The sequence below is a fragment of the Halichoeres trimaculatus genome, unplaced genomic scaffold (genome assembly GCF_033239565.1).
Source record: "Halichoeres trimaculatus isolate MK-OKI-2021-1 unplaced genomic scaffold, fHalTri1.1 fHalTri1_scaffold_7, whole genome shotgun sequence".
NCBI classification, from domain to species: domain Eukaryota; kingdom Metazoa; phylum Chordata; class Actinopteri; order Labriformes; family Labridae; genus Halichoeres; species Halichoeres trimaculatus.
This window is the reverse complement of record NW_027437185.1, coordinates 22,855,692-22,879,246: the sequence shown is the minus strand read 5'-3', so window position 1 is coordinate 22,879,246 and position 23,555 is coordinate 22,855,692. Positions and strand designations below refer to the sequence as shown.

Genomic DNA, 23,555 nt, shown 5'->3' with positions numbered 1-23,555 from the left:
TGAAATGTTTTTTTTAAAGGTCCTCTGCTTTATTCAGCTATTTGTTCTGTAGCTGACTCCGACCTTTGACCTCTCTGAAGTAATGCTGGTAGAGAACTAGAGGGGCCTTCAGAGATCCATAAAATATCACATGACTAATTTTGTGTTTCACTGACAAACTCCCAGGATCTTGGACAGGTTTTCACTGGCCCTGCCATAAACACTGTGACCCTCACACTTAATATCACCCTCCAAGATTCAAGAGTCAAAGGTTTTTATTGTCAGTTAACTACACAAGTAAATTCAGAAAATCTAATGTTGTTCCTCTCTATAACTTAAATCAAAAAAGTAAGTCAACACTTAACTATCCTGCCTCAAACCTTGCTATCCTCATTTAAAGAACAAACAGCTTCCTTGCAATGTGCTTAACATAGATAACAAGGCCTTTTCTGATTTGCTGCCAAAAATCTGCTCCCACATAACTTAACTCTCTCCATCAATATTTTGTCCCCTGTTAACAGATTTCAGAATTTCAAAGGGATTAAGTGTTTTTTTGCCCCCTGGATTTATTTACAGCTTTAGCTCCCTTCTGAGCTTCATTGAAGAGTGTTTGAATAAACTAAAAGTGAAATTTCAGAGACCACTTTGATGATTCTCCTCTGATTGGATAAAACAAGGTTGGTCAGGGAAGCTGCTGGGTATTGAATATCTTCCCTGGAGGGACTTCCATATCATTGCCTGTTACATGTCATGTCCAACTGTGACTACCAAGACAACGGAGAGTGAAACTGACGCCCGTTGAGGGAGCATACTGGGCGGGCAGGTCGGTGTCGGGACCGAAACGCTTAAATCTTTTATATGGAGAATGGCTTCATCGGCGATAACAGGATTGGTGTGCCCCCGCTAGCCCCTGACCCATATTACCGGGGAAAGTTGTTTTTATCGTTTCAAAGACTCTTTGTGGGACTCTGTTCTTTGGACAGCCGTTTTCCGCTGCGCGCAATCACAGCTCCAGGACCAGCGCTAGAGTCGGTGCGCTCTGGCAGAAAGCGTCCAGCCTCCTCATTTCTGGGCTCAGACTGGAGTCAGTGTTCCTCTCCATGCCTCCCAATCTCAGATGCCCTCCGTTTTTTGCGGGCACACCGCTGTAATCCGGCCTGAGTTTTTATTTTTTTATTTTTTCACCTTTCACTTACTTTTAATCGAGGACGGAAATAAAGGAGAGACAGTTCAAGTTTTCGCGTGTGTCGAACTGGAGGGGAGGACGAGATGGCAGCCCCGGTGAAAGCAGCATTGGCTCTCCTGGTTCTCACCGTGGCAAGTGAGTATTTCTTTTATGGGACAAAACGGGGGTTCCTGTTGTGGGGCGAACGCAGTCTTGGTTTGTTTATCCAACACCTTCTCTCTTGACTGTTTGCATGGGGATTAATGTAAAAGGTCTTGAAAGTCAGTCTTGTTCAATCTTAGATGTACTTACTTTAAGGTCACAGATGCATGTAGAAAACCAAACCCACCGCTCTTATAACCTCAGGCGTAAAGCTCCCTGTGAGTATTTAAACTCTGAAGTTAAACCGTTAACGCCGAAATTTGACTTTACATACGACACGTGATACCGGAAAGCAGGCCGGTGGGGGAAGATAGTGGCATTGCCCTGCGTCAGTCACTTTGACACGTGATTTTTGAGCACGCCTCAATTAACTAACTTGCCTCTTTCTACACGACAAACCCGCAAACTCGAAGAGGGATTCCTTTGCCAACGTATGGATATGATTTTTTGGGAACGATGGGCTGCTTTTGCACCCATCTCCCTGCATTGCTTTACTGTAATTTTGAATCAAAATTTTGAACCATTTTGGTGTCTTCAGTGGCTCTTTAAGCAGTGACATAGTCTGGCTTTTGGACATTTTGAATCTATATAATGCTCAAGGTGGCCTTGCCAAACAGGCCCTACTTCCAATACACAACTTCGTCCTCTTAACATTTGATCAGAAACTGTAAAGATGAGTTTTTTACTCTTTTATTTTTGTCAGTTACTCTAAATCTACCTCCAGGTCTGTTCATGATCAAATGCAGGAGGGAAATCCCTTTCAGGAGCTGTCCATGGTTCTAAACCTGGAAAACAAAGCTATCTGCTGCAGCTCTGAACAGAGCAAACTCCTGTCCCTCATTGTGTGTGTGTGTTCTCTATTTTTGTACATCGCAAATCCAAGTTTAACCAGTTTAGTGCATTGAGTAATTTGTCACTTAGCCAAACATGAATCTAATAAGAGTACCACTAAGCAAATGAGTATGTTTCTACTTTTCCACTCTGATCCTCTGCCCTTATGACCTTTCAGCCTTTGTTTTTATGAGACAAATGTATCAAGCATATGTCACACGTATCTGCACTTAACTCCTCAAAACATATATTACTAGTGTGTGTAAATAATGTGAAATATTGCACATACATCCCCTTTTCTTAATTTCTTTATTCCATTTTAACTGCATAACTTTTGCTCCACTCTTATCAAACTTCAATCAAGCTGCAGTGCAATGATCTAATCCTGTTGACCTCTTTGCTGGGAAGGACATCTACCTTTCCCACTCTTGGCCCCACTCTGACTTCTTATTACCTCATTTTCCTCTTTTAACTTGCATTTTCCAGCCCTTCTTTTAGGCTGATATTTATCTGAAACGATCAATCCCTCATCATCCATTCTTCTATGTGGCCAAGGCATCATCCTATAGATATCTTGGCTTTTTAATAGATGAATCCTTCTCTTCTACATCACATATACAGCAGTTGGTAAAGAGGCTGAAATTAAAACTGGGATTTTATTTTAGAATCAAATCATGTCTACAAGAGACTTGTAGCTGCAACATTCCTGTCTGTACTTGATTTTGGTGATGTGTTGTACATGCACGCCTCAGCCCAGAGTTTACAAGCCCTGCATACTGTGTACCTCGGAGCTCTGAGGTTCATCACAAACTTAAAATTCCTTACTCATTGCTGTGTCCTGTATTCATGCGTAGGATGGTCCTCTTTGTCTACACATAGACTTATGCATTGGCACACTCTCATTTACAAGGCGATTTTAGGTCTACTACCTTCATGTCTTCTGACCTTCATCAGTCAAAGGACTTCAGGGTCTTATAATCTTCGGTCCCAGAATTTCCTTTTGTTGTCTGTTCCTAAGGTTCGAACTGAGCAGGGAAAAAAGGCCTTTAAATTTGCTGCTCCTTTTGCTTGGAATGAGCTGCAAAAAGACCTGAATCTGAATGAGCTGGTCTCACTGGACACTTTTAAGGGATTGTTAAATGATGGAAACACTGAGGCATCTGGCTGCAGATGTGTCGACAGATGATCTTGCTTCCTTTCATAATCCAGCCCGTCTTTAAATTATTGTACATAAAGTGTTTTACAGGTCTGTGTATGTTGTGAGGAATGCTGTTTTGTGAATGTAAGAAACTTTGTACATTGTGCTGCTGCCTATCTTGGCCAGGACACTCTTGTACAAGAGATTTTTAATCTCAATGAGTTTCTCTTCCTGGTTAAATAAATGTGTCTCTCCTTATATGTGTTGCATGCTGTAGTTAAATTACTCGTGTGTTTTGATTGATTGGCTGTTTTTTTTGCAGTTTTTAGGATAAAAGGTTGTGACTGCCTGCACTAAAAACTTTGACTCTGCTGCTCTGTTGCCCCTGGTTAATCTTAAAGTGTGGGCGGGCAGATGTATTCAGCTCTAAGATTTTGTCCCGGGGGCTGCTGGTTCTCACAAGTTTTTTAAAAGTGCTTCCTCATACTGCAGATGCATGTTTGTTAGAGAGCGCTAACTTCAGTGAGTCAACACATCATAGTAAATATTAGTCACTGTGTTGGCAAACTTGTTTGGGTGTTGCTCTTTGAATGGGGAGCTGCATCAGATGTGTTTCACAGAAGCTGGTGCAAACTAAAGGGAGTACGACAGCAAGGGAACTAAAAACAACATACAACACACTCTTCCTGCTGCTATCACCAATCTTATACTGGTCTCATACCACTGAAAGGACGGTGCATTGCAGGACAGATAAAAACAAAGGTCTACTACTGGCATTGCCAGTCAGAATGCCAGTTGTTAATATCCTCACAGGAGCAATCACTGTTGGTTATGAAAGTTTGAGGGCTGAGAACCAACACAAATCCCAAGGGATTCTAAAAAGCTAAAACAAGAAATGTTTCAGGCTGAAGATTCCCTGATTCATGTGAAATGTCTCGTTTAACCTGGCTGTGAGGCTTTGAATACAGGTGGCAAACCACACGAGTGTTTCTTATAACATGACTGATCTGAACCATGTTCTGAGCAAAGCCAAGAACAGCTGAAACCCAAATTGTTTTGGCCTCAGAAAGGCCACCCCAGATGGCAAGGTGGTGAATAATTCACAACCTTGAAACAGGATGCAGAATTTGGATGCTTTTTCTCCCTCTACACTGGACTTATGACACAGCCTGAGAACACCCATATGCGTCACCCAAAGACTGCAGCGTGTCTGAAGGGTTTTTTCTTTCTTACTGTTTTGACAGATTATTCATGTCTTCAGAGCCACAAAGTGTCGATTTGATCTGGTTTGAGAAAGTCCAAGAGAATAATCTCTGATTGTGGTTGAGTCTCCACTTGTGAGATGATGGCATTTTTATTTTAGTGGCAATGAATTATTAAGGTGAGGAGAGTGCAGTGAGCTGGACAGAAGTGTGTGTGTGTATGTGTGTGTGTGTGTGTGTGTGTGTGTGTGTGTGTGTGTGTGTGTGTGTGTGTGTGTGTGTGTGTGTGTGTGTGTGTGTGTGTGTGTGTGTGCGTGCGCATACATGTGTGATGAAACCTGCTGGTGTGCTCCCTAATGCTTCTTCTCCTTTCTTCCATCCTCCCCATACACATCTTATTGTAACCTCTACCACCACTTTAGCATTTACTGTATAACCCCCATACCAGGCATCTCTGTGTGGAGTCTGCACTGTGCTCATCAAATACCCTCAGTCCTTTCCACCTGTCACACATTGTCATTGTCTTTGTGCTGTTAAGAATTCTTTTGTCAGGGGTTTATTTTTATGCCTTTTACATTTTCAACATCTCCAGTTTCTCACCAACAGAAACCAGAGAGAAAATAGGAAGAAAGTACAGCAGTGTACACCAAGCTGCAGATCTTTTTAGAAAATACTGGAAACAGGCCTTTTTAGTCAATAATGCCATAACTGCCTTTTTGTGCACATACGCAAAACACACGTTCTAAAACATAATTTACACCTTGTTCAATGCCTCATATTTTACTTTGGTTTTAAGTTTCTGTGCTGTAAAACAACAAAACATTTATTAGCTTTAATTGTGCTATATAGTGTGAATTCAAGCCTAAAGTGGTTCAAAAGAGCAGAAAATTATAGCATTAGGAAAACTTACACAAGACTAAAAGAAAATAAAGGATAGTGATAAAAACTAGGGATGGGCAAGTACTGGTGGCCAACACCAGCCTCGTCAAGGTATTGGTGTTCGTGAAGGCTGCCGATGCCAGCGGCTGATACTTGATGCAAAAAAATTGCATCAATTAAGTTCTCCTTGCCAGCAGTTGGCGCTACTTTGCTGCGGGTTGACACCGCAGCAAACGTGCACCAAGTCCTTTTTAAATGACATGTATGAACCAGCGAGATTATAAAGTTAAACATATCATTATTATTTATTATTTTATTATTTCGACTTTAAAAAAAATACAGAAACTCTGACAGTTGTTAGTTTTATTTGCACTCTTCTTGATTTATCAAAAACAAATCATAAACTCAGAGTTGTTTGTGTTTCATTTTGGACTTAATGGCAGAGTGACTGTGCTGTCATAGTTCAAAATGGGTTGTCACTGTTTTAATTTTATGTTTTTAAAGTACTGGCGCTATCAGTGCTCGATATTAGTGAGTTTTCAAGAGGGAGTACTCGTACTGGTATTGGTCGGACCAAAAGTGGTATCATACATCCTTAATAAGAATACAGAAAAATGAAAAACAAAAAACAAAAACAAAAACAAAAAAACAAAACAAACAAAAAACAAAACAAAACTGTTTTATTGCTTTAAAGCCATATTAAAGTGATCTAGGGTAGTTCAATATCAGCCTTGCCTACCTTTTGCTCTGTCAGGTTTCAAAATGAACCAGAAGAATAAGAAAAAGAAGAAGCATTGTTGAAGTAATTACAGCTGTATTACCAAACACTGCAAACTCATTGTTTGATGCTACTGCTTTTATTCATTTTACCTTTTTATGTTTCTGTTTTAGCAAGTAACTTGTCGAATGATTATGAAAAAAAAATAGTATCTGACATAAGTAATGATTTTTTGCTTCACCATCCCTGGTTACTTTACACCAGCTTATGACTAAGTTGCCAAGTCAAGTGATACCAGTTAAATGTCACTTCCTTCTGCTCGCACAGTGATGAGTGACACAAACCCAGTATACAAGCAGTGAGGAGCTATGCTAATTGAACTTGGTTTTAACAGCACAGGTCATTTTCAATTTTGATTCAGTGCTTAAAAGGTTACCGTCACTCATATAGTTGAGTGACCCCTCAGTTATTTAGAGCTGATGTCTTGTTGTGCGATTTTATCAAGTTTAACCAAAGCAAATCTACACAGATCTCAGACCTACACAACACACCATGCTTTTAATTGGAAGAAGAAACCTGGAGGCGTTTTAACAACAATCAGTTTTTACCAGAAGGTCTAATTGTTTCTTAGACATTACTACCATCATTTGTCCAGATCTGATTTGAATTTTGGAATTGTTTGTTTTCTCATGGTGTGTCTTCAGCTCTTGCTATTGTTTGTGTGCGTGTGTGTGTATCAGTGAATATGTGTGTCTATCTTTGCCCTTCTCTGTGCCTGATCCTGACAGACGGAGCTCTGTGTTTCAGAGCTCTCTGAAGACATTTGCCCTCGAGCTTTAGTGTCATGTCACAACTGCTCAGACATTGGACACTTCCCTGCTCTTCTCTTTCTGCTGGAGGTTAACGCAGAGCGACCAAGTGGAGAGGATATTTCTTTTTCCTGCACCTGCCTTTAAAGCTTGGTGCTCTTTTTTTTGTTGATTTTGGTTTGATCTCAACATGTCTCAGATATCATTTCATCTTGAGTTTACATCATTGTGACAGGAGCACACTGTTGGCAGCACTGCTGAAAAGGAGTGAAAGAAAAATGCCAAAACATAAAACCTCTGTAGTTGTCCAAAGCTGCTAACTGCACAGTTTTGAGCTGTCTGGACAGAAGATAATGCTGATGTCAGATGAGAAGTGTTTGCACTGCTGTTTCAGAATGAACAGCTCTTACTATTGTCTTGTAAAAATACAATTTTTGTTTTTTTAAAACACAGCTGGACATGTAATTTTTATACTGCCAGGATAGTATTTAACGTTTAAACTTAGACCTCTGAACGAAGTCAGAGGCTGAAACACACTGCTGAATTCCCCAACTGTACTCTTTTTTTTTCCTGCTTCAGCATTTTTAGCAATTATGTTCAACTTAAACATTCTCAATAAGTTTCTTTTCTTTTTTTTAATTTAGAACCATTTTTCCCACTTAATAGAGCCAGAACACAATTTTGTCTGAACTCCCTGTGCTCCAAAAAGAACACAGATGACGCAACTTACACACAGACGTCACTTCGAGCGGGCCAAATAAGAGAGTATTGAGGTTGTTTTCCTTTCCTTTTCCTTTAAAACATCACCACACATCTTCCTACACCCGCTGACTCATCTGTCTCCTGAATCTTGAATGGACAGCTTGATGCAGTCTGGCTGTAAGAGAAAGTCATTTTTGGCAAATAAAATTCATGAAAACAAATGTGCATATGTTTTAAAGATATCCTGTCTGAATCATCCCGTTGGTGTGATGTTTGGAGAGAGCTATTTTAGTGATTGGATAAATATTTATAAAACCAAACGTTGAGAGACAAATGTAGAAAAAGCAGGATGACAACACTGGAGAAAAGTGCAAAATAAAAAATAAAAATAAGAGAAAAGTGTGGCATGAATAAGTGACCAGAAAAACTGGAGGGTCATGTTGTGGCCGGTATGAGGTGGAAATGTGACTTACAGACTGATAACATCAGAGAAGATCTTGAAAAAACTCAGATGTCATGACAGATATTATTATCATGGTGTAAGCAGAGCAGAATGAAAAGGGGAAAACAAAAGCTTCATAATTATGAAGATTTTTGACTCTCTGGTGTCTTGTTCATGCTCATAATAAGCTTAATTAAAAAGAAAACTTTATGTAATGGACTTTTTGACGGCTTCAGTGCTTTGGGCTGAGATAAACACACTATCCTCCTCTTATGTAATCCACCTCTCTTGCTCTTTTCTTCTTATCTTATCTTTCTTGTCACCACCCTGCTCATACTGCAGAAAGCCATCGCTAACAGTCATGTCCAAGAAACTTTATTTGTGAAGCAGAAACAAGGCAGCTTTCCAGAAAACAAGAGGCCAAAAGAAAAGTAAAGCAAACATGAAGAAGCAGGTACAAGAGAAAAAACAAGAGCAACAGCTTTTCAAAGAAACAAGTAGTGACACGGAGTGCTGCTTTTCTCCTGTGCCTCTGTGTCAGGGATGACACGTGTTGTTTCAGCATCAGTTAAAATTAAAGACAGACGGTAGGCAGAGATTGATCATATCATTCAGACAATCAAACAAAAACACATAAATGTGCAGATACAAATAGATGAGGTTTTGGAAAGCTGGTTAGAACTGAGCATTTTCATTCAGCAGGCAGAGCTTTAAAAAAACTATTTTTTTTTTCACAAATGTTTGAAAGTCTGGAATGATCCATGTTTAAAACCACCCAGGGTTACTGAAGCTCTGTGACCCAGTCAGACACTGTTCACCGGGGATCAGGAGGGTGAATACAGCCCTGCAGGGCCTTTTTTTTCTGTGTGTATGTGTGACTCATTATTGTCATGTGCACCACAGATTGCATGCATTGTTAGTCTCATTACACACTCATTACATCTAAGGACATGCGGCATGCGACATCACTGCAGCACCTAATTGGTGAAACCTAACAGCACGAGATCCAAACATCGCTTCATCAACCACTGCTCCCGGCACATGTGGGTCTGTTAGTGTGTGTGTTTGTTACAGACCATGAATTTTTTGACTGTGGATCTCACTTAGAATCCATCAGCTTAAGTTACTTTAGTAAACAAAAGCAGGTTATGTGTCTTAATGAATTAACTTTTAATGACTAATCTGAGTCAATAAGAATAAAAGACATTTGAAAAGCTAAAAACACATCATGTTTAATAAAGTTGAAGAAAGGAACTTTAAGTTTGAGTTACCTTTCCTATCACATAGAGGTAACATTTAAAAAAGAAAAAAAAAGAAAAGACTCTTGCCTTGCTGTTTTTATTTGTCAAAAGTTTTACCCACTGCAAACAGTTAATTGCAAATCAAAAGAAAGGCTTTTTTTTCAGCATGTCTGTGCTCTGACACCTAGCTTGTTGTAGCCATTAAAATTAACAGTTATTCTTTGTCTTTGTTGCTGTCAGTGGTGTGGTATGATTTGGATTTTATTGAGAGGTGTCACTCCATACTTCAGTCCATTACACATCCAGTTTTGAACTCCACTCTGAAGCCTTAAAGCAGGGATCTCAAACTCGTGCCACGGAGGGCCAAGAGGCTGCAGGTTTTCTTTCCAACCAAAAACTCCACCAGGTGATTTCACTGATTATTTCACCTTCAAGCAGAGAGCAGGGACTTATTAATGAAATCAGCGGGTGGAGTTTTTGGTTGGAAAGAAAACCTGCAGCCTCTTGGCCCTCCATGGCATGGGTTTGAGATCCCTGCCTTAAAGGGAGTGTGAGTACTAGCTAGTGTTTTTACAGGATAAAGACAGCACAATAAGCACCCACTGTTGTGAGGATGTGGCTCTTGTCCAGGCACGAGTTTGTTTTGAGCAAATCAATTTGTTCAATGAGTTCATTCATTCATTCATTTTCTGAACCGCTTATCCTGTTCAGGGTCGTGAGGGCTGGAGCCTATCCCAGCCGTCATTGGGCTAGAGGCGGGGTACACCCGGGGCCAGTGAATCACAGGGCTGACACAGAGACAGACAACCATTCACTCACACACTCACACCTACAGACAATTTAGAGTCACCAATTAACCTGATGAGCATGTTTTTGGACAGTGGGAGGAAGCCGGAAGACCCAGAGGGAACCCACTCATGCACGAGGAGAGCATGCAAACTCCACACAGTAAGGCCCACTGGCCAAGCTGGGAGGCTGCAGCGCTAACCGTTGCGCCACCCTGCAGCCGTGTTCAATGAGTTATCAGCCAAAAAAAATCCTAGGAAAGAGAAAGGCTGATCATCAAATCCAATCAGTTGAGCAACTCTTTCTACTTTAATCTGTCTCAGGAAAACTTTCAGCAATTTTGTAAAGCCTCTTGTATCAGCACAGCAGCCACTTTCCCTTTTGTATCCCTTCACATCCTCATGAAGAGTTTTCAAGTGACTTTTAAGATTTGCTATTTTAAAACTTAATTACTCTTTTCAACATGCAGGGTATATCTGTATCAGATGTTTTGCAAATTACAGCTTTGTTATCTTCCTGAGAAACTGTAATTCATCCACACTGATTATTCCATGTTGACTATTTTGAAAACTTGCTCGGCTCCTCAAATTGACAGCTAGTGTCTAGTTACAGTTGACCAATGGAAAACTAGTTAGCTTTTTTCTTATTGAAACAAATTAATGCCTAACTTGAACATCATGGAACACATCTGCATCTTGGTTGCTCATTGTGTTTTGTGTTTTGCATGTGCAGCTGCCTTGTGTGCGGATGTAGAGGAGCGCCTGGTGAGTCACTTGTTGTCGCCGGAGCGCTACAATAAGCTGATCAGACCAGCTGTCAACAACAGCCAGCAGGTCACCATTTACATCCAGGTGTCCCTGGCCCAGCTGATTAACGTGGTGAGGACACACACACACACACACACACACACACACACACACACACACACACACACACACACACACACACACACACACACACACACACACACACACACACACACACATACATATGCTCAATTATAACAAAACACACCACATACACTGTTAATGTATCTAAGGTGGTAAAATTGAAGAGCACACTGAGTGGAGATTATGACTTCTTTTCCATTCACAATCCTTTTCTTGGCTTTGTTTCAGAATGAGAGGGAGCAGATCATGACCACCAACTGTTGGCTCAGTCAGGTTTGTCTCTTCCACGCAAGTTCTCGTTTTGCTTTTTGCTCTTCCTTTCTCAAGCAAGTCTTTGTTTGTGTACCTGGGGTCATGTTTATTTCAAGCAAGGTGCAATTTGCTGAGTGAGGGTTGGTGGGGACCAACCCCTCTTCTGTTTTTGTTTTAATCCCCACCTCTGCTGAATGAATTTCACTCTGGAGGGGAGCAGCCCATCAATGCTTAAAAAACAGTCAAAATAAAAGGCAGGTTGTGACAAAGTTATCTAACACGTATATTTTACATTGCTGGCATTAATTTTCACCTGACCTGAACTGTCAGTAGTCTCTGTATTCAGGAATGCCCCCATCTATTCAGAGTGGAAACATGTTTTTAGCGCCATTAATAACATCCTCAGTGATAAGTGCGAGAGAATAAAAGTGCCCACACTGAACAGTTTTCTCTTCATAATTTTTAAGGAGCCAAAATATTTGGGTTTGTGAACATGCAGCAGTTAAATGAAAATTTTTAGAGACATCCAGCTGATTCATTGCTCAGGTCAGCTCATTGTGCCAACAATTTATATTTCAGACCTCAGTTGTGCATTTTTGCCAGATAGAGACTTAAAGAACCACTGCATATGAGAGAACTGTATGACTAAGCTTATATATTGGTGTGTGTATATGGTTGCACCAAGAAGAAAGCTCCTGTCTAAAAAAATGAGGCAATGCAGAAGTGATAAAATCTGCTGTTTTTCTGACTGAGAGCACCACTGAAAAAGCCATTCCACAGCAGGAATGAACACGCTACAGCCTGGTACAGAAAATGTCTCCAGTCTGCATAGTTAACTCGTCTTATGACTTATGCTGTAGGGAGGGATTTATTTTTTCTAACTCAGCATTTTAAAAGTTATGCAGATGACAAGTTTGTCCAATCAGAGGCACAGCTCAGCTGATCGACAGGGACCCTATAGAGGGTATGCACATGATGTCACAGCAAGCGGAAGTCACTGCGGTGATGCCCACTGAGTGGCAGAAAGAGGGAGATGAATGGCAGCTTTGGCTTTAAGGTCCCATATTATGCATAATCACTTTATTAAGTCTTTTAGTGAAATTTGTGGTTCTTTGGCTATCCTCCCAGCCCACAAAATGTGATATTTAATGACAAAACCTGTACTTAGTAGTGCTTGTGAATGTAAAATCCTGACCAAAAACTAGCTGTTTGGATTTTGGGGATTTGCCGATGTCAATGATTCCCTTTTTTGACCAATCAGGAGGGAGTCTGACCTGATTGGTCCACTGGAGCAGAAACCCCTGCACCCCCTGCCCGCCCACTCCCCTCTCTGCTGATGGAAAGAAATCTCTCCAGCAGTGGGGAGGAGAATGCCGAAGTTGAAGAGCCATCACAGCTCTGTTTTTGGCTGTAAACAGCCACATAGTTCTGTGCACAAGCTTCCCATCTTGGAAGAAGACAATACTGAGTGGCTAGAGTTCATTTATCAAGGAAATGTGCCAGCTGCACTCAGTAAAACTGCGCATGTGTGTGCTGGTCACTTCACGGCCGACTGCTTTTCTGACTTTGGACAGTACAACAGAGGGCTAGTGAATAGACTGGTCCTGAATCCAGGCGCATTACCAACCATCAGCCAACAAACCTCGGACCCTGGAAATGTGAGTATTTTAAATGCTGTGTGCTGTGGAGCAGATGTAAGAGCTTTTCCTCAGTGTCCCCCCTGTCTCTGTGTTAGCTTCAGGATGCTAACTTTAGCTGCGGTTAGCCTGTTGTTTTAGCCTGTAATGTTACGTAAACAAGCTGGGCTGTTTTCTAAACACTGTGCACTCGGAGCTCGTGGCGCCGCTCTCAGTTACGCAGGAGAGTGGGGCGGTATCAGCAGTGGCTCATTTACATATGAAGGTCACGCCACCTAAATCAGAGCGTTCTGAACAGAGGGGCTATGAGAGCCTGGAAACAATGCTGCTGTGCTTGATTTATTGGCTTTTTGGACCAAAACATGTTACTACCATTTCATGAAGACATCAATAATCCATATTAAACTGCAGAAAAGGAGCATAATATGGGACCTTTAAATACCGTCTAAACTCTAAAACAAAATCAAAAAATGGGGAAGAGCTATTGTGTGATTGATTGTACAAACATTTTTGAAAAGCAATCAGAGCTATCTTTTGACAGGTTACTAAAAAAACAAAGAGAAGAGAAACTAATGGATCGCTGCAATTTTCAAACTATTTTTTCTGTTAAATCATTCCTTAGATTATGAAATCTCTAAAAGTTAGCATTTTTCATTCAGCTATATTTTTGATCACTAACTTAAACTGAGGCTAACCCAGTTTTCAAAATATGGGGGACTCCAGCACAAGCAGCTGAAGCTGTGCTGTATAAAGTATTTGATGTCAACTATACTTCAATACCGTCGTGGAGACTGTACGTCTATTAATAATACAATCTATGTTGAATACAAAAAGTACAGATACAGTATACGTGAATTCACTTGGGTCAATACACTGTGTACTGTACATTGAATCATACAGAGGCTTTCGTGTACTTTAGGCTTTACATTGTGTGTTTTCCTGGCATTGAAACCAGATACATATAAATGTCAGGATATGATTTCTGGCCACATGTCAATGTTTGTGGACCCCTGGCTCTTTGGTAGCTTTAACAAATCAATGTTGAGTCCAACTATCCTTAATTTCTTGTTATATTCCACATATTTCCCGGTCTCGCTGTGTTTACTGCTGCTCTCTGCAATGCTAAGTGGGGTTTGTTTTGCCACTCAGTCTGACTGAAGTGGGCATGTCCCAGAGGGGAAGTGACGTAAACGCATGCCCTCTATAGCTGTTAGTGTGGAGGCTCAAAGCCCTTCCCATTTCAAACTCCATGTTTGAAAAATATGAGTGACATCACAGACACTTTATCCATTTAATAAAAATAATAATATTTATACATTTTATTCAAAAGTGTTTTTCTTGACACTCTAGGTCACTTTAGAGTTGATTACAACACAGTTGAAAAGAGACAACCTAGAAGATAAAACCAACAGACAAACAGGAGTGACGTCAAGTTAGAAAAGATTCAGTGAGATTGGAAAATGCAACTTGGAACAGAAGGATTTTGAGTTTGGTTTAAATGAGGCAAGAAAGTCTGTATTTCTCATGTGTGGTGGAAGAGTGTTCCAGAGTTGGGAAGCAGAGCGACAGAAAGCTCTGATCCACATGATGCTGAGACGGGGACAGGGAGGTGGAGAGAGGAGGAAGACCTGAGGGAGTGAGATGGGGTGGCAGTGTGGAGGAGATCGGACAGATACTGCGGGGCAAGGTTGTGGATGGCCTTAAGTGTGTACAGAAGGATTATGAAAGTGATTCTGAATTGAACTAAGATCCAATTCAGCTGCTGGTGAACGGGTGGGTGGTGGGGTGAATTATTCTGTCTATGGTTTGCACATGCTGTGGCACATGTTCTTGTTTAAGTGTGTGTGAACGTGTAAGTCACTAATGAACTGATTTATCCTCTTGCATGTGTTTGAACTCTTGAAGGTATGGAATGACTATAGATTAATGTGGGACCCAGAAGAGTACGAGGGGATCAAGAAAATCCGGCTCCCGTCCCAGCACATTTGGCTGCCAGACATAGTTCTGTACAACAAGTACGTCTGTTTGTAAAATCTAGAGTGTTTGAGGCTGAGTGGGTAAAACGAGAAGATTAAACAGCAAAAAAATCTATTCAAAAGCCACATTTTCTAATATGTCTGCTCAAAGCCTATGTTTTATTTTAAGCTGTTTTTTACTTGTTTTATACATATATGTCTACCTTCTTTCTTTCTTTTAAATAATGAAAAATATCTATTTTTTATCACTCTAAGATGAAAAAACTATGAACAGTTTTGTGAAGATCGATGATATTTTAAGAGATGAACAGTCAGAGATTTTATTGCAAAAGTTAAACTTCACGTTCGTGACAGCTGACCTTACAGGGTTATGTCGTTGTCACAGGTTAGCTAAGCTAACCAGCGAGCTAAGACATTCAGTATTTGTGTAAACCTGGCCCTTACTTTGCAGCAATGAGACAAACTTCTAGCAGAAAATGAAGAAATCATGCACCATGTCATAGCAATGATTCAGTTTTGTTTTCTTTAAAGCTCTACTTAGGAACTTTTGGTTATGTCGATTTTGGTGCCCCCGGTGGACAAGCAGTTACCTTTTAACTGTGGACTGTTTTTGTCCTGTACTTATACAGGGCTGTTTTTAAAGAGGAGACTAATTCTCCTGATTTTTAAGAATGAAACGCATCTGTCACCAGGAGTTTTTGCAGTGGGAAATGGAGGGAAAGACTGTTTTAGTGACACTTCATCTTACACCTGTTGCAGCAGTTTGAGGCACTTGACTTACCTAAATGGAAGTATTGCTCACCACATGATCGCATTTGTTTTTATCTCATGAATAGTATAAAAGATTAATTTTAGTATGTTTATCTGGACAAAACTTCCTTAAAGGAGCTTTAAAAATCACAAATATTTATTTGAGCCTATGCCTGAAAGATATACATATACACAGAAGACGTTATCAGACATTTAAGAGGAGACACGTCTAATATTAGGTTAGTTTAGTGCAAGACTTGTTTCATCATATAATTATAATATTTCCCTTAAGTCCAGACATAAAAAAATCCTCCAGGTGTCAGAAAAAACTATGTACTCTAAAACTCTATTGCATTTTCAACCTGCTTGATAACTATTCAAAGAAAAGCCAATTCCCTCCAACCCGTGTTTTTGCCCATTCACACGAGTCCAATCACATCAACACTGACATTTTCTGACATTTTTTTTACGTTTGAAAATTATCTTGAAGCTGCACAACACTGCTGCAGGGAGAAATCTATATGTGAGAATGTCAGTGCAGTAATTTGCTAATTGAAGGAAAAATTAGCCACGCTGTTTGAATAACTGGCATGCTAGCTGACAGACACGAAGCCCCTTGTGCCTCGTCTCACCTCCGCACATGTGACACCTGGGTCTTTTTTCCACCTGATTTCTTGTTGCTTGACATTAGAAAATGTCCTTAACTTTGATCAAATCTCCCTTGTTCATTTATTAAACTTGGTGTGGTGTGTCAAAGCACATCACTGTTGATGTTCTGTTGAAGTATAACAACCAAAATGAACTGCACATGAAAGAAAATGCTGCAAAAAGCCAAAAAAAACTTCATCGACAGGCAAACACACTGCCGATACATAAAGGACACAAAGTCAAAAGCATTGTTGACACTCAACAAACAGCTTTAATATTGACAAAGCTGTTGTGGTGAGCCTGCTTGACCACAGAATGGTCAGCTTTGCCAGAGCAGGGTGTCTCTGAGGACAATGCCTAAAGTCGGCTGTGTAAAAACAATAATATATAACACGCAAACCCCCAGACAAAAAAGAAGCCCTAAAAGTGCTTGGAAAAAAGAAATAAAATGGAACAATTACACAATTAAATGGGAAAACACCATCAATAAAACTATGTAACACCATTGAAGCCTCAAAACTTAACCTTAAGACCTCTGTGTTTGAGACTTTGAATGAACTTTGAACCTGAGACAGAGAACACAGGACAAACTCACAGCTGTGCCTGGGTATAGATCTTGTATTTTTGTCTGCAGTGATAATCTTCCATTTACAGAGAACTAACAGCCATTAAACTTTCACCAGCACAGATGTCTGGTCAGTGCTAGATCACATAAAGTGCATAATGACTTTAAAAAAAAAAGCAGATTGTTTGAAGATGACCAGCTCCACTCTATGTTGGGTCAAGGTCTCTCATCAACTTGGGGGAACCAGGGGTTTCAGTGAGCAGGTGGGGCCTCTACATTTTTAATTAGCCTGCATATTCACAGCAACCTCAAAGCGTTAGGGACCATGTGTGATGGTTGGATCCCTGACCCACTTGATAATTGATAAGCTACTTATCTATAATGCAGCACCTGCAGCTCCGGTGGGCAGAAGAAAAGAAAAGAAAATCAGTCTCAGCAGATTTCAGATGAAGGGGCGGTTGTTTTCATGTTGCAGGCATGTGTCTCTGGTCAGGATCCTCCCTTGAGACAATCAACACACCCTCAAGCTCCAAAACCCCGAGACATCTCTGAACAGGAAACCCCACAAGCTAAACCCAGGCACTGATCTGTTTCCAGAAAAGGTGGACTTCCTAATCAGATCCTACAACTAATGACAGGAAAAGCATTTGACCTCCCTAACTTACCATCAATTTAATATGAAATTAATTGGAGTGATTGATTCAGTTTTTAAATGTGATTAGACTAACCTTTTTGAAAACAGTTTTTCATGACTATTCTGACTTTGTCCATCTGTTCTTTTAAGTGCTGATGGGACCTATGAAGTGTCCTTCTACTCAAACGTTGTGGTCTCCAACAATGGTGAGGTGAACTGGCTCCCACCAGCTATCTACAAGTCAGCCTGCAAAATCGAAGTTCGAGATTTCCCCTTTGACCAGCAGAACTGCACCCTCAAGTTTCGCTCCTGGACCTACGATCACACTGAGATTGATCTCATACTTCTTAGTGACTACGCCTCACGTGACGATTTCAAACCCAGTGGTGAGTGGGACATTGTTTCACTTCCTGGACGCAAAAATGAAGACCCCAACGACATCAGGTACCTTGATATCACCTATGACTTTATTATCAAGAGAAAACCACTGTTCTATACCATCAACCTGATCATTCCCTGCATCCTGATCACATCGCTGGCCATTCTGGTTTTCTACCTCCCGTCAGACTGTGGTGAGAAGATGACTCTCTGTATCTCTGTTCTCTTGGCTCTGACTGTGTTTTTACTCCTTATATCAAAGATTGTGCCACCCACATCTTTAGCAGTGCCTCTGATTGGGAAGTACCTGATGTTTACAATGGTACTTGTCACCTTTTCCATCGTCACCAGCGTTTGTGTGCTCAACGTCCACCATCGGTCCCCCAGTACACACACCATGCCTCCTTGGGTCAAACGTATTTTTTTGTACCAGCTCCCCTCTTTCCTCTTCATGCGTAGACCCGGTAGCTCCAACATCCGAGAGAAGTTCCGGAAAAAGCACCAGCAGAAATCATTCTCTGATCAGAAGCTGCGTGGAGTGGACGGAGGGACTGGTCCTCCTCTGGGGGTGGCCGATTCATCTTCATCATTCTTTGTGAATGAGGAGTCAGCCAAGCGCTACGGTTGGAAGATCAGTGACTTGTCAGAGAATACAGAGTTTAGGAAGAGGATGACACTTAAAAGCAATATTGACGTAGAGGATGCGGTGGATGGAGTGCGCTACATTGCTGACAAGATGAAGAGTGAGGATGATGATGAAGGGGTAAGAGCTGCTTGTGCAGTGTTTTTTACCTGCTAATTTAGTTTTTATTTTACATTTACAACATTTTATGAGATCTTTGAGTCCTACTCAGCACCACCTAGTGTTTCACATTTGTATAGACCTTATACCTTGATGCCATTCAGTTTGTTTCAGGATTTGTTTGAGGATTTCCATTTCGAAACATGTTGGTGACCATCAAAGGTTTTTCGGATTCGGCTCAGTTACTTAAATGAGAAACAGCCAGAAGAAACAGCACACAAGCCAGGCTGCAGTACTCTGTGGTTCTGCCGCGTCCTTTTGCTTATTTGAGATACTCTGACTCCAGCATTTATCTCTGTTTAGGTGTTAGCTGCATAAGCTTTTTTTTCAGCACTTACCATTGTGAAAAGATCAGCCCTGTGTTACCACAAATTTATTTGCTTTTAAATTGTATTTAACCTACTTGAAAATTAAACTCCATGTTTTTCTTAAACTATAAAAAACGAAATCCATTTCAGTCCAGCTCAGGACCTTAGCACACATGTCCACTGTCACAATTATTAAGTCTTGTACTGAAGTCATGTGATGCAAAAATTATCAGGTAAAAAGAAAACAGAATTTGCCTACCTTCCGAACCAGTGGGGAAGATGATCTCAGGGTATCTGTGCTCATTACGCTTCTTCCCAGACAGAGATGATGTAACAGTTATAGCATGCTGAATTGAAACTGAATTATAAAACTAAATCTCTGTTGTGCAAAGTGAAACTGGATTTTGCATTTTTGAATTAAAGGAATAAAGAGGAATGAAAGTAAGTTAAATAAAGTTTCAAAGCAAATAAATTCTCTTTTCAAATACAACATTTGATTTCAGACCATGCTTTTCAAATTCATTAAAACCATTCAAACTCTCTTTCTAAAGGCACAGATCTCAGCCCATCAAAGTAACCTGTCATTATAGAGACTTTGCAGTAAACTCAATAGTATTGAACTGCAGAAAATTCCTCAGTAGTTTTGTGGTTTGCACTTGTTGATTTTGCCATGTTGTGGGTGGTAAGAGTTTTTGCTATAACTATATGTTGCTTTATTAGAACTAGTAATGTATTTTAAGTCCCAGATTTATTCCGCTGTTTGACACTACAATGATTAGTTATAACACTTCCAGAGTCTTAAGCAACAGTGTCACACAGTGCCTGCCTTCAGAACAAATTTAACAGCCTTGAACTGTGACGATGTGTATCACTTGATATTATGTCAAAGACAACAAAGCAACAACAGTGTTGTTTAAGTTCAGTTCAACTCAGTTCAAGATAAATGCAAGACGTCTACTAAATGTTCTATCCAACTTCTCTCTACAGATCATTGAAGACTGGAAATATGTGGCAATGGTGATTGATCGTCTCTTCCTGTGGATCTTTGTGTTGGTGTGTGTGGTCGGCACACTGGGCCTCTTCATGCAGCCTCTGTTCCAGAGTTACAACACCCCTCTTGTTGATGACATGGAATCTAATACCGTAACCTGAAGTTTGATGACAACATGATCCAGACACAAACTTCAAGTCCCTCCAGAAAAAGAGCTCCTTCAACATATTCACACATGAACTCACATGTCAGCCACCCAACACACGCTCACTGGGAAGTAGTAAAAATGCACTTTAACCCTCTCCCAACACCTGATCCTTTATTTAACATCGCTTCTCTCTTGAGACTTCATGTTTCCTGCCATCCTGTCCTTGCTTATCTGTCGTTCACAGACAGACTTTGGTTTTATTACTTATCGAAGACGACTTTATCCATTATTTTGGTATGCAACAACTTGGATCTTGGAACATGGTATGGAATATGCTGACTCCAACCCAAGTAGCCTCTGGGGCTTAAAGATGAAGCCAACACTGAAGTGCCAAAATTTGCAGTACCTTAAATGGCCACTTGTAGCAGGCTACAAGAGTTAGTTAATCCCATTAGAGTCCCATGTCCAAATGCCAATCTTTATAGCAGGATTAGAAATGTCTACAGCCCGCTACAAAAAGAACAGTTTCAGTGTGTAGAGCTCATTCATTCACTCATGGCGTCTGGCAGTTAATTTACATATTTAGGTTTTTTCATTACATACAAGTTGGGGCATGTTAGGTTCACTTTAGGGAATTGAAGTTGTTTTTTTTAACCTTCTGGTTTTCATGAGTTTACCAGCTGGGTGCATGCTTGGGTGTAAACTTAGGTCAGACTTAGGAGCTGGAAGTTACAACCAACTCAAAGTTATGCCCTGGGCACCAGTTAGACTTAGTGAATAGGTCATTCAGATAAGGTAGAGAAAGTGAAAAATCTATGAACACACAGCGCTTAGACAATGAGCTGGTTTAAAGGTTTCTTTTGGAAAGAAAGACCTGTTCGATTAAATCTTACCCTCAGTTCGACTGTGGCGTGTGTGGGACAGAAACACAGTGCTGTCACTGCCCTGCAGGAGCTCTTTGCTCTCTCTGAGCTGTCAATGTAGTCCAGTCCTTTAAAAGTAGAGCAATTCTCTCAAAATAAGTTAGTCAGTGCATTCACATGGACTTAAGTATCCAGGCTTTATTGGTTTTTTTTTTTTTATTGTGCACCTAAACATCATACATCTGATTCAGCAGCCAGAATAAGTCTTTATCCCAGTTTTGAGAAACTGAGTTTCCATAGCTGTATATACTGTAGCACAAGTATGCAATACCTTGGTTTGTGACAGCTGACTATACCTGCGTTGGCAGGTAACATATCAGCAAAACAAACATGGTGCCAGAAACATGTGCATCATAATCATGTAGCAAAAACAACAACTAAGTTTTGATATCTGGAAATAAAATACTGAAGTTTCACAGGGAGAGAATCCACTATCTCACAGGTCACAGCTCGGTACCCTCACTCAGTGGGGCATGCTTTTCCAGTTTTCTCTGTGTGTATGTAAATTCCAAATCATGAATATTATCAAAACTGAAATAAGGCTTGTAATCCAGATACTTAAGTCCATGTAAACACACTCATTGATTGAGCTACTTATAAACAATGGAGAGGTATAATATTCTTATCAATAGATTTTGTTTTCTGTATTTGTGTTGGTAGCAGTTTCACAGGGATTATGTTTTTACATTCTTCATACATCTTTACAATTTTCCATGGTTTTTCATCTGTTTTTGATTCTATTAAGTTTTCTTGTGTATACTTTCTGCAGACTGTGTAAGTCCTCACTCAAGCTTAATGCACTATTTATAAGTTCAAGCAAAAGAGTCGGCCTTGGCTAATTCAGAGGTAAGAGACACACCAACCTTATTTCATGTCTAACTGGTGCACTTGGCCCTATTTTTTGTAACATCAGTCACAGTTTACAGATCAACTTCCTGTCTCAGGATAGACCTATCTTATTTATCGCAGTTATTCCTGCATATGACAAACACTTTGCTGTGCCCATTTCTGTTTTAATAAAAAGGAGACAATGACTAATCTATAACAAACATAATTTAATAGCTAAATGATTCATAATTATTTTGTTCATACAATGTTTTATTTCAATCAAGACAACCTGCATCTGACAAGATCCATTTACGTGTGTTGACCTCTATCACTGTTCACAAAGGTTTACCTGGCTAACCACAACTCAGGACTTTTTTTTTTAATTGAACAGTCTGATTTCTGCTGCTTTCTCTTGATCCAAATTTAAATGTCAAACCGTTGTGGGACAAGCATGCATACAGCAGACTTTTCTTTATCTTTCCTTCTTTTCTTTTTCACAACTCTAACAGAGAAACAGCCTAAAGACAAACAAAGCCACATCAACTCACAAGCAGACTCAAATGGCAGACATAAGCACATCAGCATCACATACCCTGAGGAGAAGATTAATCTTTTGCATTGAAGAAATCACCTCCTAGTGTCCTTTTTGCCAAAAATGTGCAACTATATGAATTTCTTATATTTGCCTTGTGGAAAAAAAGAGGGGACATGAAACAGTGATGGACGCTCAAGTGACGATTGATCTGTGCGAGAAGAGTCCCGAGCCTGTTTTTACCCGCCAACACACCTCACTGCTGCTATTGTGACATTTCAAAGCAGAAATGCTTCAAAAGAAGGTTGCAATAGTGCAAAAAAAAAAAAAAAAAAAAAGAAGAAGAAGAATAAAGAAAGACACTAAGGAACGTAAACAAATGACCATTAGAGTGTTCCTCCTCACAGTGTTCCTTTTAAAGGTACAGTGTCCTGGTTTCATAAATGCAGTGTTTGACAGCATCCACAAAGAAAACCAGCAGCAATTATATTGTACAGTATTTTATACACACTGAAAAGGGACGTATAGCCAAACACCTGCTGTATCTCTCATCATGCCATAATATGCTTGATTATTGCAGACTGTTCTCAGAGATGTTACTTAAAGCAAGTCATTATTTTTGGGAGGAAATATAACTTATCACCATTATAACACAGGTGTACCGTCCAAATCCAGCTGATTTCTTTTTTTTTATTGTTTGTGCTTTTACTAATTGAGTGGACATTTATTTTTTCTTTTCTTTGTGTTATCTTGTGGGTCATGTTGAGTGTTGTCTGTTTGGACAATAAATGTTGGGTATTGCATAATATGACTGTGTTTGGAGATAGTGTCTTGGTAAGAAGATTAATAAAGGGCAATGAAAGCAACATATAGATCTGAGCGAATGAATTGCAACAGTTGTTGGTTATTGTGCTGTGCTGCGGTCTTTCAATCATTACTATGAATAGTTCTCCATTTCCATATAAAGATTCCTTGGAAGCACATCGTGTTCCTCTTTTATTTGGTGTGTGTAAAGCAGGTTATTTTAGTATCACCTTCTTAAGGATATGACACAGTAAAAGCTTAAAAATCCTCCAGGCTATTCCCTCCCACCTCACATCTTTTTGGCCACACTGAGCTGATTCAAGGGGAAGCTCAGACTCCAGGCTCTTTGCCTTTTTGGACAGAAGTTTCTTGAGTACATGCACTCTCTGTAAACTGTCTAAGGTCAGTGCTAAATGCTGGTCAGCTGACTAAAGC

At 40.2% G+C, this 23,555-nt stretch overlaps 1 protein-coding gene across 1 annotated transcript; it reads left to right on the top strand.

Moving 5' to 3' along the window:
- The first annotated feature begins 1,134 nt into the window (after positions 1-1,134).
- Positions 1,135-23,122, top strand: LOC141793775 (neuronal acetylcholine receptor subunit beta-2-like). Its single transcript, XM_074674636.1, has 6 exons — positions 1,135-1,300; positions 10,787-10,932; positions 11,173-11,217; positions 14,739-14,848; positions 17,557-18,547; positions 19,882-23,122. The coding sequence occupies exons 1-6, from the start codon at positions 1,249-1,251 to the stop codon at positions 20,044-20,046; spliced, it is 1,509 nt and encodes a 502-aa protein (XP_074530737.1). The 5' UTR covers positions 1,135-1,248; the 3' UTR covers positions 20,047-23,122.
- The last annotated feature ends 433 nt before the right edge of the window (positions 23,123-23,555 follow it).

Excerpts from the sequence above, each read along its gene's own strand:
- LOC141793775 (XM_074674636.1), top strand. The coding sequence starts at position 1,249 with ATGGCAGCCCCGGTGAAAGCAGCATTGGCTCTCCTGGTTCTCACCGTG. Across the intron at positions 1,301-10,786 it reads CCTGGTTCTCACCGTGGCAA|CTGCCTTGTGTGCGGATGTA; the intron begins GTGAGTATTTCT and ends TTGCATGTGCAG. Across the intron at positions 11,218-14,738 it reads CCAACTGTTGGCTCAGTCAG|GTATGGAATGACTATAGATT; the intron begins GTTTGTCTCTTC and ends GAACTCTTGAAG.